Source organism: Budorcas taxicolor, chromosome 10 (assembly GCF_023091745.1).
Source record: "Budorcas taxicolor isolate Tak-1 chromosome 10, Takin1.1, whole genome shotgun sequence".
Classification (NCBI taxonomy): domain Eukaryota; kingdom Metazoa; phylum Chordata; class Mammalia; order Artiodactyla; family Bovidae; genus Budorcas; species Budorcas taxicolor.
Window position 1 is genome coordinate 35,680,588 of NC_068919.1, and position 18,354 is coordinate 35,698,941.

Below are 18,354 nucleotides of genomic sequence, written 5' to 3' on the forward strand. Positions count from 1 at the left end.
TTCTGGTTCATGAGGCCCTATTAAGGCCCCAGAGACTCTTAACAGAACACACTCTAGCCTGTTTACATGGCCATTCTGCATTCCGAAGCCCTGCCATCTGAACCAACGAGGACAAGAGGGCCTCCCCGAGGAGGGCCAGTGCAGGGGGCCCAGGAAGTGCTGAGGAGACTGGCCCGGAGTGACAGGCGAGGCATTCTGTAGCAGGGGGTGAGGTGGAGTGATGAGTTACGTGGCAGCCTTAATCTTACATGGGCTCATCCAGGAGAAAGCTCAGTGCACTAATCTGCGGTTAGCCCAGTGCGTGTCCCAGGGCCTGCAGACAGTGTGGGGCAGCAGCAGTGACTTTGAGAGTGATGCTGAGTGTCTCCTGTGGCCGTGTTCTCTCAGAATCTCTGAGTACTTTGCACATGTCTCCCTTTCATCTCTGTGGGAGTTGTGGCCTAATAATAATAATTAGAGTGCTCTGAGCATCTGTGCTTTGCAAAACATAGCATTAAACTATGTCTCTGCCTCCTGGGCTTATAGTCTGTATGAACTGGCTGCCATCTGATGGAGGGGAAGAGTGCGATGGAATGCATAGATCAGGGGTATTATGAGTCACCTAATTGATACCTAACATTCTCCCGGCTCTGGGAGATGAGAGTGGCCTTTCTTTCGTGCCTGCCAAGGCACGATCAGTGACATCCCCTGAGTCTCACAGACCCAAGAGGCCAGTCTGGGGACCCAGGGCTTTACCTTATAAATGGAGTTTTCCTGGATTGGGGGAGTCCTTGTTCCTCTGTGGCCATGACCTGAGTTTTAACCACTTCATTTTCTTTTCTTTGGATCCAGCAGTTTGAGCACTGTTAAAAGCTGGTGATGTACACTGGCCTTTTTTCACGTGTGATCAGGGAGCCTGTGCCAAATCAGAACCTGGACAAGCCCCATTCTCCAGAAGACAGGGTCACCAGGAAGGCAGTCAGCACGGGAGAACACCTCCTTCCCAACCCCCTCTGTCCATAACATAATACTTCTCTGTCTTGTTCTCACAGGTGACCTTGGAGAAGGTGCTTGGAATTACAGTGTCTGGAGGCAGAGGACTTGCCTGTGACCCCCGATCCGGTTTAGTTGCCTACCCAGCTGGGTGAGTGTCTTGACAGTGATCTTACTGCATGGGAGCTTGTAGCTATGCTAAATCAGTGGGAGCAGGCAGGGTTTTCTGGTGCCTTCTGGGCGATACATCCAGGTTAATGTTTTGGCCGTTTTTGTAAATGAGATGCGGGGCCACATAAAGGCTCCGTGTTGATTGTTGTCTTTGTTGCCATCCTGTCCTGCTCTTTGGCCACCTACACCCACCCACACATACAGATTTATACTTTGTATTACACACAGCTCCCAACTGTTTTCAGTGTCTTTAATATCTACCTTTTAGTCATTTTGTTTTATTATTTTTTAAATTTTTGTTTTATATTGGAATAGAGTTGATATATAATGTGTTAGTTTCAAGTGTACAGCAAAGTGATTTAGTTATACATATACACATATCCTTTTTTAGATCCTTTTCACATATAAGTTATTACATAGTACTGAGTTCCCTGTGCTCTACAGTATTATTGATTATTTATTTTATATATAGTAGCATGTATATGTTTATCCCTCCCCAGCTCCCACCTTTCCCCTTTGGTAACTGTGAGTTTGCCTTTGAAGCCTGAGAGTCTCTTTCTCTTTTGCAAATAAGTTCGTTTGTGCCATCTGTTTAGATCCCACATGTAGGTTCTATCATAGGATGTTTGTCATCCTCTGATTGACTTCACTTAGTATGAGAATAGGTCCATCTGTGTCGCTGCAAACATACATGGACTTCATGGATTTTATTCTTTTTCATGCCTAAGTAATATTCCAGTGTGTGCACATGCACGTGCCTGTGTGCGTGCGTGCTTGCGTGTGTGTGTGTACGCACGCACGCACAGGGTCCAAAGAGTCAGACATAACTGAAGTGACTTAGCACACACACACACACACACACACACAGATAGATAGATATACCGCATTTTCTCCATTAATCTGTTGATAAGCATTCAGGCTGTTTCCACTTTTTGGCGGTTATGGATAAAGCTTCTCTGATCACTTGGCACGTTGAGAGATGTCAGCGCCCTGGCAGAAAGGTGAGGTTCCAGGGCCGGTGTTCTTTTCCGTGCTGCCTCTTCACTCCTCTGCTCGTGTTCATGAGAAAACCCCAACCGTAGGTGCTTGCAGCTTCTGCAGAAGTGCTTCTTGTGGAGCCTCGGGGGCCCTCCTGCCGCTGGTTTACTCTGTCGCCCTCTGATCCTTGCTGCTAGAACATGAAAATAGGATGGCCACTTCTCTCCTTCCATCAACTTAGGAATGCCAGGATGCCCAGTATGACTTCCACAGCAACACCTGGAGTTTTTATATCAGCTATACAATTTCTTTCTCTTTTTTTTTTTTAAGTTTTATCATCCCTACCTTTATCAAGAACTTTTTCTGTGTCAGGAACTTTGTTAAGCACATCACAGGAATTATTTTATTTAATACTCTGAGCAACCCTGTGAGGTTGGAACTGTTTTCATCGCCTATTTTAGAGGAGGGAAGCTAAGATTCAAAGAGAGAAAGCGGTTTGCTCCAGGTCATACAGCTAGTATGTGTCTGTATTGGGATTCCAACCCAAGTCCTCTGACTGCAAAGCTCTTTTAAAACAGCTCGAGGCAGGGAGGGAGACCAGACTTGCCGTTTATTTTTTAAAGCTGCCTTTCCCCTAAGCTGTTTACCCACTCTTTGAATGAGAAGAGCCCAATTTATGGGCAGCTCAGTGTATTCCAGGGAGCCTTCAGCCCCTGGGTTCTGGGGTCTGTCTCTTCTGCGTGGCCGTGGCCGTTTGACATTTGATGTCTGTGCTGGGGGACTGGGAACTGAGCTGACTTTACCCTTCAGGGGCTGAGCTGGCCTCCTCCCGTTTCCAGAAGCAAGGTGATGAATGATCTCTGTCACTGGATACCCTGTGCAGTTTGCCTCTGGGGAATTCCACTCATGCCTGCCTCAGCCTGGGAAAGCCAGGTTCCTTCTTGTTGGAGGTGGTACAGACTGGGAAGGCTGGGGCTGCTGCTCCAGGCGTGCTGAGCCCTGTGCCCCTGCCCTGGGGAGTGTGGAGCCCTGCTCCCGCTCTTGCGCACCTACTGTGACCCCAGATGCCTTTAAGGGTGTGTGCTTCAGTTTACAGTCAGGCCCCAGCCTAGTGCGTGTGCCTGGGAGTCATCCCTCCAGGTGGTGTATGGAGGCTTCCTTGCTGTCACCTCCAGTGGGTTTCCTGCGTGTGTTTGGCTTGGGCCAGCCCTGGGCAGTGCCCTGATCCACTTCCTGACCATTTGACTTCCTAGAACTTTGAGTTCTCCCTTTGCAAATGGCTTTTTTCTGGGTGTTTGGTTTTGCTCTGTGCTAAAGCTCACCTTGTGCCTCAGTGGTATCTGGGGGGCTGCCAATGTCTGTGTGAGCCCTGGAAGAGCAGGCTCTTCCCCCCCACCTCCGTCTTCTTCTCTTCTTGCCTGGTGATCCTTACCCCGCCCCCATCCCCCACTCTGTAGTTCCTACTGCGCTGTTGCTCTAGGAGCAGTTCAGGTATCCTAGAAACAAGAAGAGAAACAAAGCTCCAAAAATTCTCCCAGAGGCCTAGAGGCAAATATCAAACCAAAACAAAGTTTTTCTGAAAGGAAATGAAACAGCCCAGCGAGGGTGGGGTGGAGAGAGATGTGTGCGAGGCAGAGGTAGGCTGAAGTCTCTGGGGAGGGGCCCTTCAGCTTTGGTGGCTCTCGCGCCTCTTCTCCAAAGCCCTCCCTTAGCTGCTCTCCCCACAGGAAACCCACCCCCTACCTGCCACATTTTAAGCCCCTTGCTCCAGGAGGCTGAGCTGGTCCACGGATAGCTTTGAGGCCCTCAGTTTAGTTGAAAACCCATAACTAACTGGGACTCCTTTCCCAGCTGCCCTGGTAGAGGGTTTCAGGACCTTTAGAGCCCAGCACCAGCCCCTGTTGCTGCTGTGGAGTCAGTCAGTTGGGAGAATGGGTTTCTCTCGACCCCTGATGCCTGAGTGCAGAGCCTCTGCGCAGACCTGCTCCTGGGGTGGGAGGTGTCCTGGAACAGTGAGGGCCCTATCTGGCAGCCAGGAAAGGACCTCTTGGTGGTTTAAGTCGGGAGGAGGAGGGGAAAGCCCGCTCTCCTGGGGAGGCCCTCCATTTACTCAGCGCCTGTTGGAGTCGACGCTGAGAGACCCAGCGCCAGGGCTTTGGACTGCATGTGAAGCCACAGAATCTCCTCCTGGCCCGTGTTCTAGTGGCAGCTGAGCTGAAGGAGCACGCTGCTACCTTCTTCCTCTCTGTGGTAAACACTGGGTACGCAGCGGTCGCCAGGGAGTGTGTGGCATGGTGCACAGGCTGGGTGGAGCTAAGGAAAGAGGACGCCTGGACTCGGTGCCCTGATGACTGTGAGTCATGCGCGAGGCCACCCGTAGACACCCGTCCCCTCCGTGCCTTTTCTCCTGGCTTCCCAGCAGATCTCACTCCAGAAACAGGGCCCTGTAGATCTTCCCAGAAGACCTTGTTCATCCATGCAGTCACTCGTGTGTGGCAGATACTTGGTGGAAACCTAATCTGTATACTCTTCAGCTGCAGGGTATACAGTGGTGATAAGACGGACAGTGTCACCGCTTCTTCCGGGTTTAAGGTGGTGGTGGGGGGGTGGTAAGCAGATAGTAAGCATGTAAACGAACAAATGAGCACGATAGTATCAGAGAGTGGTCAGTGTTCTGAAGGAGTGACGGAAAGGAGAGTAAGTGAATACCCTGGAGTGGGGTGGGAGTAGGGCTGGTCAGGGCTCAGTGGGAGCTGGCCTTTGAGCTGTTGTCTGGGTGACAAAGAGGAATCCTTGTGTGAAGATCTGCGCTTTCAGGTGGAGACCTCAACTACAAAGGTCCCAAGAAAGCACACATTGATTCATTTGTTTGAGTAGCTAAACAGCAGCCACGGTGGCTAGACCCTGGTGAGTGAGAGGAAGGGGCTCTGACCCTGCCTTTTGGACCTGACTCATGAGTCCTGTGAGATCCGCTTCTTGTCCTGGAAGGGAATATGTTCAGATTCCCCTGGGCAGAGAGACATGTACCATGCTATTTACTGGGTTATTATCGCCAATTTTCTTTTCCCATTCCTTTCAGTGGATGGGTGGTGGGTCTCATAGAGCATCTCAGAAACAGAGGCCAGTGGGTCTCATGATCTGGCCTAGGAAGGCTACTTATTTGGAAGGGTGCCAGGTATCTGAAGAGGACTACAATCAAGGATGCCCTAGGCAACATCCTAGACTCTCATCTCTTAGAATAATTAAAGCCATAAGATTTCCCCTTTGGGAGTGAATCTGGAGGGACAGTTTGTAATTCCACACCTGGAGGAGGACCCTGATGAGGCACTAGTACTCTGGAAGCCCTGGATGGGAGACTGTAGTTGGAGTTCCTGTTGCCACTGCTGACCCCTGGATAGCCATTTCCTTGTTACTGGTGCCCCAGGGAACCTGTCAAGAAGATGGCTAGGAGCGCCCTGCTGGTTATTATGCATATTCTTTTCTTCAGTTCTCACAACAGTCCTGAGACATAGATATTATTATTCTTGTCTTATAGATGAGGAAACTGAGGTTCAGAGAAGTGAAGAAATATGCCCAAGATCACACAGTATGTTAGCAGACAGGTCTGCCTGACCCCAGTTTTCCTATTCTTTCCATCATCACACTGCCTTCCAGCATCAGTGAGTCCTAGAAGCTTAAGGTCGGGGAGAACTGTGGACCTGCCCCGGGGGTCTGCTACTCAGGAGGTTCTTTGGGAGTTAGGGCTTTGAGATTTGGTAGCTAATGACTTAAAGATTTATTCACAAATATTTATGGAGTGTCAATTTTCTAGGCCTTTGGGATTTAACAGTAAACAAAGTAAACAGGTATTACTGTCAGCTGGCAGTCTAGTGATGAAGATAGATCCTATTGCCTCCCCAAAAGAAAACTATATGGAATATTACAAGCTGATGTGTGCTTTGGAAAACGTATAAGCAATAGGCAGTGAGAGGGAATAGGGAATGTCGGGTTGTGGAGTTATAGTGTTCAAAAGGCACACAGGGTGATGTGTGAGCAAGGCTTGAGGACCTTTGGTGTGCCTCTGTGAGTCCCCTTCTGATTTTACTTGGTCTTAAAGAGGGAATTTTAGGTGCAGGGCCACAGCTCAGACCTTCTGTGTTCTCCTTGCGTGTGCCTCTTCTGCATTCCTTGCTCATCCCAGGGTTCTGGAGGATGGAGAGTTGTAGGAGGCGGATCCTGGGGGAATGCTGGGCTCTTGGTGACGGCAGCAGGCCTGGACTTGTCTGGGGAGGGGGCCAGTCGAGGGCTTGACCCTTCCTGGTTCAGAGAAGTCCCTGGGCAGCAGGCCCAGCACCTGGTATGGGGTGTTCTACCACGTGACTCCTGGCCTGAGGCCCAGGGGGACTGAGGCCTCGCCGCCTCCCTGAGAGGGAGCAGTCTCCTTGCACCTGCACCCTGGGGTTCTGAACCACGGGACCCGGCCGGTTGGGCCAGCCCAGCCCTGTCAGATGGAGGACAGCAGCCAGCACTGCTGCTCGGGCACGTGCCGATGGCTGCCTGCTGTGCTGGCCAGGGTCAAGGGATGTGGAGGCCAAAGGCCAAAGGTTGGTGCAAATGGCACCCTGCCCCTCAGTCCTAGCAGACTGGGAAACTTGTTCAAAGGTCAGAGAAGACTGAGGAGGCTCTCACATCAGTGTTTTTGAGGTCTCTTCTGTTGGGAGGACCTCAGCAAGGTGGGCACAGGGACACTTGGAGGTCTTTGCCAAGTCGTGCCTTCCCTCCACCATCTGCATTATCGTCCTCACAAGTGGAGCTGTGGCTATGGGCTGGTCTCTTTCCTGCTCTTTCTCTTTGTTGGAAGGTTCCCAAATTTGAATAATTAGAAGTAAAAATTTCAGCTTAAGGGCCAATCTCTGTGTGTTTCCCTCCTTGGCTTAACTCTCCCATGCTACTCAGAGTTTTCCCGGCTATACTGGGAGGTTGGGAGGTGTTAGAGAAGGGAAAGGTTGCCTCATAGCTTGTCATCCTCTGTCCACATTGTCTGTTTATGCACACACGCTGCTCTCCCACTTCCCACCACCGTGGAGTCAAACCTGGGGAAGAAGGAAACAAAAGACGCCACGGTCCAGCAGGGCTCAAAGCTTATGTGCAGTGACTGGAGAGTGTGTTAAGCCGTCTAATGCACTGCCCTTGAAAGGTTACCATGCTGCTTTGGGTTTGAAGGTGCCTGCATCACCTGCTTTTTCTGAATGTGGAATGTGTCAGAATCTGTATTGATCTAATTCCAGTCAGATCTGCTCTCGGCCGAAGCCCTCTGCCATGATTTATCTGGAGCTGATCTGAAAGCTAGGTAACCCAGAACCATTCAGACTGGAAGCCGTCACCAGAGAGGACAAGCCCGTGCAGCCCTCCTTAGCCTTAGAAAATGTCAGCTTTCCTGAAAACTTGCTGGGCTTTGCTGATGGTGTCAGGCCTGGGGTGGGGGGTGGGGGGTATACTTTTTCATACATTGAATAAAATATTAAAATCTAAATATTTAGACCTATCAACTTTGAACTATAACTGCTATAATTTTCTGTGCCCATTATGATTTCCCAGAATTCTGTAGCCAGAATCCCTTTTCCCTCCAAGCGCCCCAGTCTCCTCTCCCTCTTCTCAGAAGCTTCTGCCCTGACACCCTGTGCATTAGGTCGGTGTGCTTTCTGTGCTTGTCTCGCCTCTTCAATTGCAGTTTTCTCTTCTTTCTCTCACTTACTCCACTCTGCTTTCCTTAGAGCACAGCTCCTAAAATCCTGACTGTTTTGCTTTTGCTGAAATGCCTTGAAAAGGCCTCTCGACTCGTTTCTCCACCTTGAAGTGGGGATAATTGTACCAGCCACAAAACTTGTTGTGAGGATAGCTAAGACCAGATCTCTCAGGTGCTTAGCAGAGTGCCTGCTACACAGAACCTGCTAGATGAATGGCAACTCTTATTATTGGGCCCACAGTGTGAAGAGCAGACCAGTTACTGAAGGAGGTGGAAAGCCATCATGTTGAGAGTTCACTGCAGCCCTCGCATGGTGCTTGCTAACTTAGCCAGGTGGTTTCGCCTCCCTTCTCTTTCTGTGCTGCTGTCCTAGAGCCTGGTGAGAGTGTCTCCCTCAGCATCCCCCCCGACCACGTCCCTTCCTTGCTACTTTCCAAGGTTATCGTCTCCTAAATGGATAAAGATGTAGATACTTTCTTTCCCCAAGCTTAACCCAGTTCTCTTCCCTTGGCTGCCTTCCCAGAAATCAATAAAGCTTCCTTTAAAGTTTTTACCATTACTCAGATCCTAACAGGACTCACCCCCGGTTTTCTGAGGGAGATACCTGACACACAGCCCCTGGGCACCTCATTCCCCACTGCCTGGAATCTCTTTTGGCTTCTTGTCTGTGCTCCAGGAGGAGGAATAGTAAGATCTGCCATTTGTTTGGTCCCTCTTTGTGTCCAAAAAATTATTTGATCCTATACAGAAGTCCTGACAGCTTGATTTTAGAGGCTCCTTTTGAACAAATAATGAAGTAGTTTGTGACTTACCCAGGGGCACAAAGCTTTTCATAACAGAACAAGGACTCCAACCCTGGTGTCTGACTCCAGAGCCTATCCTGTCCGCACTGCCCCTCCCTGCTCCGAGGATCCAGAGATCTTCGGTGTCTCCTCCCATAGGAGACAGGTGGGCATGCTAGGGAGGAGAGTCTGGCCTACGGATACCCCAGTTGACCAAGCCAGGGGAGCATTCATCCATTCAGTAAATGGTTTTGAACAACTAAACCTAACAGACACAGGAGAGCAGCGAGCAAACCCAGGCACAGTTCCCACGCTCGTGAAAGACACAGGCTAGTGGTGGAGGAGTCTGTAATCAGTGCCCTACTGTAGGCGCAGGCAGCTGGACTCGGCATCCTGAGATAAACTGAAATGGGAGAGAATGTGAAGAAGAATGTGTATACATATATGAAACTGACTCACTGTGCTGTCCAGCAGAAAGTAACACAACATTGTAAATCAACTGTACTTCAATAAAATACATTTTAAAATATAAAAAAAAATGTTAAATTGCAGTTGTGATAAACGTTACAAAAGACTAGTACAACTGTGTTGTGAGAGCGCGTACTGAGGCCATCTGACCCGAGATGTGAAGGAGGTTTTGGGAAAAGGAGAGAGAATGCTCTAGGCCAGGCAGGGGCTCTAGCAGAGGCGTGGAGTGGGAGGACCACAGCCAGCAAAAGGGCGAGGGTGGAGTGGGGCAGGGGCCGCACCACCCAGAGCCTTCACACAGCCCTTATTTAAGGGCTTGCGTCTTAGAAGCTCCCCAGGCATGCTCAGCAGGGCTGACACAGTCAGACCAAACAGACACCGTGTTTGATGTGGAGAGCACAGGACACTGCAAGACCTGCTCTCTGTCGGAGCCGAGTTCCCTCACTTCAAAACTTGGAGAGTTGGACCAGATGATCTTTAAAGATACCCAGCACAGTGCATTTAATTCCTTCCATCCTTCCTTCTGGCTCCAAGGTTCTATGAATCTTACCTGTTTGGGAGGAATTAGACCCCCTGCATCCTGGATTGCCCCTAACAGAAGCATGTAACCATGATTTTGGTTAAATTTTAAAAAACCCTCCTGACACGGTATTCTAGAAGGGAAGTGAAAGACTGAAAGTTGGTATAAAGAGAGGAGAAAGTAATGAGGAAAAAGAAGCAAAGATTAGGAGATGGAGGGAGAAGAAAGAGCACTGAGAAGGGATTTGGGGACAGGAGTTAGAGGAAAAGATGTTGTGACTCAGGAATTCCAAGGCTGTCAGTCAGCCTAGCAGTTCTGGGCATAGCAGGTGTCCTTCAGAGATCCCAGTGTCCCCAGAAATTACCTGTGGAATTTGTATATTAAAGTCGTTTATTGACCTTGAGATGCTGAGCTGTCACTAGCAACTTGTACTCACTTTGGTTTCGAGTTCCTAGTGAGTGGTGGGTTTTAGGTATGGGGGCTGCAGTGCTCTCCCACTAATCAAGGCTGTGTCTGAACCTTCTCTCCCCTTCCCTCACCTGGGGCAGCAGGCTCCACACCTGCTCCGGCAGCTAGTCACAGTTCTCATGCAGCCATGAGCAGAAGGGCAGTGAGGCCCAGCCTGCCGACAGCCGAGAGCCTAAGGGAGTACATTGCTGGCTATGGCTTTCTGCTTCTTGCTCCCAACTCCTGCTACCTGGAAAGTCAGTCAGAGCCCAGTCCCATCCAACCTTGCCCTCTGGCTGGAGAGGGTGCTCCCAGCCTTCTTCCATTGTCTTCTGGCAGTCTGGAGGGTCCTTCTCAGGCTCCTTGGGGCCAGGCATCCTCAGGGGTGGGCTTCCCAGGCCCTCCCAGGCTGTCTCTGCCCCTCCCTCTAGTCTTATCGACCATCCTGGCAGTTCCGGTCCTTGCCTCCCACCCGCTGCATCACCTGATGCATAGCGGAGGTGTGTGTGCGGGGGCAGGGGTGGGGTTGGCTCTTGCCAAGTATACACGTGGACACACATGTGAGAGGCCTCACTCCTTGGAGCACGAATACTTGACACACATGTGACTCCAAGCCACACTGGCTCTGTGTGCATCTGCAGCCTGCTTTGCCCAAATCGCGTGAGTTCTCTCCTTCCGCCCCCCTTCCTGGGCTGGCGAGGCTCTGGGAGGGCCTGGGTCCCTGCTGCCCTGTGGCAGAGATGGCGCTGGTGCTGGGGCACGTGGTGAGCCATCTTGCAGGGAGCCCTTCCACCTCATGAGGCTGGGAAGTGGGTCCTTGTGGGTGGGAAAGGAAGCAGGAAGAACAAGTTTCCAGGAGAAAGCAGTCAGTTGCCCTCTGTGGCTAGTGATGCCCCTCTGAGCCGGTCGCCCCAGCTCCCTGGCCTGGGGGATTGGAGCTCCTGGGGGCGCCGTGGTTTGGTGCTGAAGTCGGGTTGCCTTCTTCATCTTCCCAGGTGTGTGGTCGTGCTGTTCAATCCCCGGAAACACAAACAGCACCACATCCTCAACAGCTCCAGGTAAATGGGTCTGGGCCCTCGGGGAGCATCTCCTGGGAGCTGTGAGAAGGCGCAGTCTGGGGTCTCTGTGGCGCTGGGGATGGGGACGTGGCTGGGCCCCCGGCCAGCCAGGGAAATGCCACCTGTACCGCTGGTTGTCTGCTGGTCTTGGCTCTGAGGGGACTGTGCAGGAGCCAGGCTTAGACCGGGCTGCCAGTGCGCCTTTGAGCCCACCTCATTTCTTGCAGGAAAACCATCACTGCCCTTGCCTTCTCTCCTGATGGCAAGTACTTGGTCACTGGAGAGGTGAGTGAGGAGGGGGCTGCAGAGCTCTGAAGAGGGCAGGTGCCCTGGCCGCAGCAGAGAACTTCAGTCCTGGGCATGGTTAGGGCTGCTGCCACTCTGGCTTCCTGAACTGGTGTCAAATCCCAGTTTTGGTTGTACCCTGAAACCGTGGTTTTTGAAGCCTTAGCGGGCATCAGAGTCAACTGAGCGCTTGTTAAAGCGCACATTGCTGGATCTGCTCCCGGAATTTCTGGTTCTGTGGGCCTGGGAAGGGACCCCAGATTTTGCATTTCTGACAAGTTCTCAGATCTCAATGATTCTGCTGGTTTAGGAAGCACACTGTGAAAACCTCTGCCTTAAGATATTCCTTATGCCAGGGGGCCCCCTGCTGGGCACATGCGGGACACCTGTCCCTCTCAGTCTCTTACAGGGAGGCAGTAGGGGCAGAAATAGGCGTGGGTGGTAGTGGTCCTCAACCCTGACTGCCTATCAGAATCACTCTAGGAACTTTGAACAAATACAGAGGTGCAGACCCTTACCCGGAGATACTGAACTGAGTCTGGGAGCATTTTCTGATAATGGTTGTAATCCTGAGATATTTATCATATTTCCTCTATACCTTCGCCTGTGTAGCACTCTGCCCTTGGCCAGGGGATCCTTAGAGAGACTGTGCCCAGTCACTGGAGAGGTCGGGCCCCAACCCTGAAAGGCTAGGGAGGCTGTGCCTCTGGCCCTCACTGCCTGTTCCTGCCTCCCTGCAGAGTGGGCACATGCCTGCCGTGCGCGTTTGGGATGTGGCAGAGCACAGCCAGGTGGCTGAGCTGCAGGAGCACAAGTATGGTGTGGCTTGTGTGGCCTTCTCCCCGAGCGCCAAGTACATCGTCTCTGTGGGCTACCAGCACGACATGATCGTCAATGTCTGGGCCTGGAAGGTGAGTGGCCCCGGCTGGGCTGGCCTGGCACCCTCAGGGGGGTCCAAGGGCCAGTTGAGGAGTCAGGAAGCTATTGACCTGAGTCCCTTCATTCCACTCTGCTGCTCAGCTACATTCTAGAAAATGACCTGAAGCAGAAAAGAGGAACTGTATAGCCAAGTGTGTTGGTAGAAAGAGACTAGCCTTGTGCCTCCGAGGACCTCCGGAGGAAATGAATGTCTTCAGCTCTTCTGGAAAAGGATTCTCCTTCCTGCCCTCTTTTTCTGACCAGTAAATCCTGGAAACTGAAAGAAAGTGTTAGTTGCTCAGTTGTGTCCGACTTTTTGCGACCCTATGGACTGTAGCCTGTCAGGCTCCTCTGTCCATGGAATTCTCCAGGCAAGAATGCTGGAGTGGGTTGCCATTCCATTCTCCAGGGAAACTTCCTGACTCAGGGATTGAATCTGGGTCTTCCGCATGGCAGGCAGATTCTTAACCACGTGAGCCACCAAGGAAGTCCAAATCCTGGAGAGAAACATTTTAAAGTGCAAATCCTATCTTATCCTCCTCCATCTTCTGAGCCTCTTTATTCTTCACTCCAAGAGGCAGAACTTTGATTCTTCCATTGACTTTCTCTCCAGAAAAACATCGTGGTGGCCTCTAATAAGGTGTCCAGTCGGGTCACTGCAGTGTCCTTCTCTGAAGATTGCAGCTACTTTGTCACTGCCGGTAACCGGCATATCAAATTCTGGTACCTTGATGACAGCAAGACCTCAAAGGTGAGGTGCTGAGGCTGGAAATAGCCTCCAGGGCCAGGGTCTGCTCACCCACCCCAGGAGACACTGCTCCCTTGGGCCCCCTCTCTGCTCGCTCACCAGCCACCCAGAAGTTCTGGATGAATCAGGTGCTGCCTGCGCCTAGGGATAGTCTCAAAGGGCAGGGGTGGGGGGGCTTGCTGTGTCTCTTGGCTCCCTCTCCCCAGGCCGAGTCTCGGGGGCGGCTGAAGGGCGGATGGGTGGGCAGCAGCAGTGTGTCTCCACAGGTTAATGCCACTGTGCCCCTGCTGGGCCGCTCGGGGCTGCTGGGCGAGCTGCGGAACAACCTGTTCACTGACGTGGCCTGTGGCAGAGGGAAGAAGGCAGACAGCACCTTCTGCATCACGTCCTCAGGGCTGCTGTGCGAGTTCAGTGACCGGAGGCTTCTGGACAAGTGGGTGGAGCTGAGAGTAAGTACCTTGTCCAGCTGGCTGGGGGCTGCCCGGTCTCCGCCCAGGGCAGAGCTGGTGCCCATGGCTCAGGGGCGGGGTCTGCAGGCGGGAGGGTCCCCCAGGAGGAGGAAGCTTGAAGCCCGTGCTTGGCCGGGTTCCAGCCCACGCAGATGAGTGTAACTGCCTCCTCTCTGCTCTCTCTTCCTGTCTTTCTTTCCCCTGCTTTCCTCTTCTCAGAACACAGACAGCTTCACAGTAAGTGGTGCTAGACTCTTCCCCTCTTTCTCATGCTGTTCCTTTCTCTTTGCTGGGCTTTTCCTGTTTTGTCCTCTTGGCCAAAACCTCTGGTGCCTTCCAAGGTTCCTGGGCTCCCATCCCTGGTCGGCACATGGCTGTGGGCCCTCTGGCCACCTGCTGCTAGAGGGTGGGTGTCTCTAGGTAACAGCTGAGGGGCTCAGGCCTGTGCAGCTGGGCTGCTTTCCCCTCGCTTCTGCCTTGGTGGATGTCTCCTCTAGGCAGGTGACTGTTGAGGAGGGGTTGAGGGGGTGGCCCATGCTGAGCCAAGCCCCTCTGCCTGCAGACCACCGTGGCCCACTGCATCTCCGTGAGCCAGGACTACATCTTCTGTGGCTGCGCTGATGGCACCGTGCGCCTCTTCAACCCCTCCAACCTGCACTTCCTCAGCACCCTTCCTCGGCCCCACGCCCTGGGGACAGACATCGCCAGTGTCACGGAGGCCAGGTGAGCTGTGTGGGACCCCTGCCTCCATTTCAGAGCTTGACTCCGCACCCAGCCTTCCTTGCCTCTGCTTCAAGGTGAAGGTATCAGCACCCCAAAGATTACATGAACGTCTCTGCAGAAACACAGATTTGGCTTTAAGGGTACATGGAACACCGTGGGGGACCATGGAGTATCTCTGTGTGCAGGCGTTAGGGGTCGCTTAGTGTCAGATTCGGAGAAGGCAATGGCGACCCACTCCAGTACTCTTGCCTGGAAAATCCCAGGGATAGGGGAGCCTGGTAGGCTGCAGTCCATGGGGTTGCTGAGAGTTGGACACGACTGAGCGACGTCACTTTCACTTTTCACTTTCATGCATTGGAGAAGGAAATGGCAACCCACTCCAGTGTTCTTGCCTGGAGAATCCCAGGGATGGGGGACCCTGGTGGGCTTCCATCTCTGGGGTCGCACAGAGTCGGACAGGATTGAAGCGACTTAGCAGCAGCAGCAGCAGTGTCAGATTTGGGTTTGCATTCAGTGATTTTAGGACTGGTTCCAGGGACTGAAGTTTTGCTTTGGTTGGATGCTGTGAGGAAGTGGGGGGGCAATTCCACTATTGGACATTTAATAACTTCTATCTGAAAGGTAGTAGGAAAGGTGTGGAGCTAAAGCTGTAACTGATAGGTAAAGGAATAGCAGTCAGTCCTGAAAGATGGGAAAGGGTGATGATCGGTCTTCTCTGTGGCTGGGACAGTGATCTTGTTTTTATCTGTCTCGGAACCTCTGCAGAGTGGCTTGTTTTTGTTTCACTCCATCGTGGCCGCAGTCACCTCGTCTGCCGTCTGCCGTTGGTGTTCTGAGCCCTGGTCCGTGCTTGTCAGGAGAGCACGCTGGTCCGGCAGCCGGGGCGGCTCCCTGCTGAGAGCTGTCAGAGCAGCGCTTTCCTCTCAAGCAGCTGCTTCCAAACCTGTGGGTCTGGAGAGGGCTCCCGTGCTCTGCTCCTTCCTCTGTGGCTTGGCTTCTGTTTTCATTCCCTCATTTCCATAGCTCCTCACTCACCGCTTTGCACCGTCTTCTTCCCCACAGTCGCCTCTTCTCTGGAGCGGCCAATGCCAGATATCCAGACACCATCGCCTTGACCTTCGATCCTACTAATCAGTGGCTGTCTTGTGTGTACAATGACCACAGCATTTATGTTTGGGATGTGAGGGACCCCAAGAAAGTGGGCAAGGTGTATTCGGCTCTGTATCATTCCTCCTGCGTCTGGAGTGTGGAGGTAGGTGGCCTGGCTCGGACACATTGTGGGGATGGAGAGTGAGGATCCCCAAGTAGAACACTGTGTTCCTGCTCCCTCCTCCTTTCTTCAGCAGCAGCCCTGTGTATCCACGTACCCCCAGATGGGTCCTGGGGACCGATCCTGAATTTTAGTACTTAAACGTCTCAGGCTTCTTCCAATGGGCCCCTGTCCATCCTTAGCTCTGCCTTGTCCTGGGCTGGATGATCTTGAACAAGTTACTGAACTTACCTGAGTTGTGTTTTCTCAGTGGTAAAATGATGTACCTAATTCATCTAATTGTTTTAAGAATTAAGTGAAAAACTGTGAGTGGAGTATTTCATAGTAAGCATAGCAGAGTACCTTGTCTTTGGTGAATGTGCTTTCCCTCAGCGATCTGAAGAATATCTAATAGTTGCAGTTTGCTTACCATGTGACAGACTCTGGGCTAAGCCTTGGCCAACAACAGCTCCTTAGTCTCATTCCCTTCTGTCTCCATGGGCTGGCAGGCAACTGCTGCCTACCTGGAGCTCTGACTTTGTACCCTCTGCCCCTTCAGGTCTACCCCGAAGTGAAGGACAGTAACCAGGCCTGCCTACCCCCCAGTTCCTTTATCACCTGTTCCTCCGACAACACTATCCGCCTGTGGAACACAGAGAGCTCCGGGGTGCATGGCTCCACGCTGCACCGGAACATCCTCAGCAATGTGAGCCTGGGCCCCTCCATGCTGAGCGCCTGTGTTCCCTTGCCTTCTCAGGAACTGGGTCCCCAGACTTGATCTCCGAGTTCTTATGTGGCCTTCCCCTGCAAGTCAGGGCTTTGTCTTGTCCAGCATTCCTCTCCTCTGCCCTGTACTGATTAGACCTGTCTTACACACTTCTCCTGACCTGCTCCTCCAGGACCTCATTAAGATCATCTATGTGGATGGGAACACTCAGGCCCTGCTGGACACTGAGCTGCCCGGAGGAGACAAAGCTGATGGGTCCCTGATGGATCCCCGCGTGGGCATTCGTTCTGTGTGTATCAGCCCCAATGGACAGCATCTCGCTTCAGGGGACCGTGTGGGCACACTCAGGTAAAGCCAGCTCTGGCATGGGTACCACCTGCCTCTGGTGGTGTGGGTTGGGGGGAGTTAGGTCCCCAAGGACAGAGCTTTTGAAAATCTTGGCTCAAAAAGATTGGGAAAAAGATATTCATATACAAGGGAAAGATAATTATAGTCAAGAAACCCAGCAGAAACCGTTCTAATCAAGTAATCAGGCTTACATTCTCATATCAACATCATAAACCCCATAATACAATGCTCTACAGAAGGACATAGCAGTTTTTCTGTGGTATTCTTGCCAAAATTGCAGAAACTCGGTCCCATCATGAGAAAACATCAGACTAACTCAAATTGAGGTACATGTGACCGAGCACCTGCACTAATCAGTGCTCTTCCCAAGTGTCAGGATTACGAAAGGGAAGCAAAGACAGAAGAACTGTTACAGACAGGACATGTAGGAGAAATAATAACTCAGTGCAGTTGGACTCTGGATAGGATCCTAGATCCAGAAAGAGGACATTGTGGGAAAACTGGTGGAATTCAAGTAGAGCCTTTAGGTCCTGGTATTGTACTGATGTAAGCTTCCTTGTTCTGGTAAGTGGACTGTTGTTACGTAAGACGATCACATTAGGGAAAGCTGAGTAAGGGGAATATGGAAGCTCTCTGTACTTATTTCAACTTTTCTCTAACCTGAAAGTTCAAAAATAAATTTTAAAAAAGGTCAGGAGAGAGGATGTAACAGAGAAAGCAGAGTGAGTCTGTCTTCCTGCAGCCCGGCAGTGACCTCCTCCCGCCTCTCCTTATCTCTGCAGGGTGCACGAACTGCAGTCCCTGAATGAGATGCTGAAGGTGGAGGCCCATGACTCGGAAATCCTGTGCCTGGAGTACTCTAAGCCGGACACAGGTGAAGAGGATGTCTGGTACCCATGCCAGAGGCTTAGGGCTCCTCTAGTCCCGCTAGTGCCGCTTACATCAATCCTGGCTGTTGGATGTGGGACTGAAAATCCTTTGAATCATTTGGTGTCTTTGCAGATTTAGAGGAGGGCAGCTCTGCCTCTTCTCCATGGTTGCCTTGGCTTAGGAATATGGGGCTCAGTTCTTGTTAGCTGGGCCCAGATAGGGGCCTGCTCTGGGCACACATGGGCTGATGAAGTTCTTCCAACCCACAGGTCTGAAGCTCCTAGCGTCAGCGAGCCGGGACCGGCTGATCCACGTGTTGGATGCTGGACGGGAGTACAGCCTACAGCAGACACTGGACGAGCATTCATCCTCCATCACTGCTGTGAAGTTTGCAGGTAGTGGCAGGGCAATTGGGATACATTCTGCCACCTACCATTGACACCCCCTGCCCCCTGCGTTCTGCCTCCATGAGAAGGGTGTGCCAGTCGCGGGGAGTGTAGGACTCCCCGCCAGCTGGCTGGCTTGGGACTAGATGGGAAAACACATGAAATATAGACTCTTAGTATGGGGGATACTTATCAACCAGGCTTGCTGAGGATGGGGAGAAAGGAGGGCCTGGGTTTGAAGAGAAGCATCCTGATTTAGATCTTCTCTGGGACTCAAATGGTAAAGAATCTGCTTGCAATGCAGGGACCCAGGTTTCATCCCTGGGTCAGGAAGATCCCCTGGAGAAGGGAATGGCAACCTACTCCAGTATTCTTGCCTAAAGAATCCTATGGACAGAGGCGCCTGGTGGGCTACAGTCCACGGAGTCACAAAGAGTCAGACAGGACTGAAGCAATAACACTTTCACTTTTCACTTCATCCTGATTTAATGGGTGGACCCAGCTGTGTTGAGTAGCTCACAGAGGGAAAG

General features: G+C 51.9%; 1 protein-coding gene across 2 annotated transcripts in view; it reads left to right on the forward strand.

Moving 5' to 3' along the window:
• Window positions 1-18,354, forward strand: part of MAPKBP1 (mitogen-activated protein kinase binding protein 1) — a 51,572-nt gene that overhangs the window by 23,265 nt on the left and 9,953 nt on the right. Inside the window, exons 3-15 of one of the 2 annotated variants that reach the window (XM_052646133.1) lie at window positions 1,032-1,123; window positions 11,059-11,121; window positions 11,349-11,406; window positions 12,147-12,317; window positions 12,938-13,075; window positions 13,339-13,521; window positions 13,741-13,758; window positions 14,084-14,244; window positions 15,307-15,496; window positions 16,053-16,199; window positions 16,393-16,568; window positions 17,351-17,442; window positions 17,708-17,833. In XM_052646133.1, coding sequence (XP_052502093.1) covers window positions 1,032-1,123; window positions 11,059-11,121; window positions 11,349-11,406; window positions 12,147-12,317; window positions 12,938-13,075; window positions 13,339-13,521; window positions 13,741-13,758; window positions 14,084-14,244; window positions 15,307-15,496; window positions 16,053-16,199; window positions 16,393-16,568; window positions 17,351-17,442; window positions 17,708-17,833 — 1,615 coding nt within the window. The remainder of the gene's footprint in view (window positions 1-1,031; window positions 1,124-11,058; window positions 11,122-11,348; window positions 11,407-12,146; window positions 12,318-12,937; window positions 13,076-13,338; window positions 13,522-13,740; window positions 13,759-14,083; window positions 14,245-15,306; window positions 15,497-16,052; window positions 16,200-16,392; window positions 16,569-17,350; window positions 17,443-17,707; window positions 17,834-18,354) is intronic. The other variant, XM_052646134.1, reaches the window with a different exon arrangement.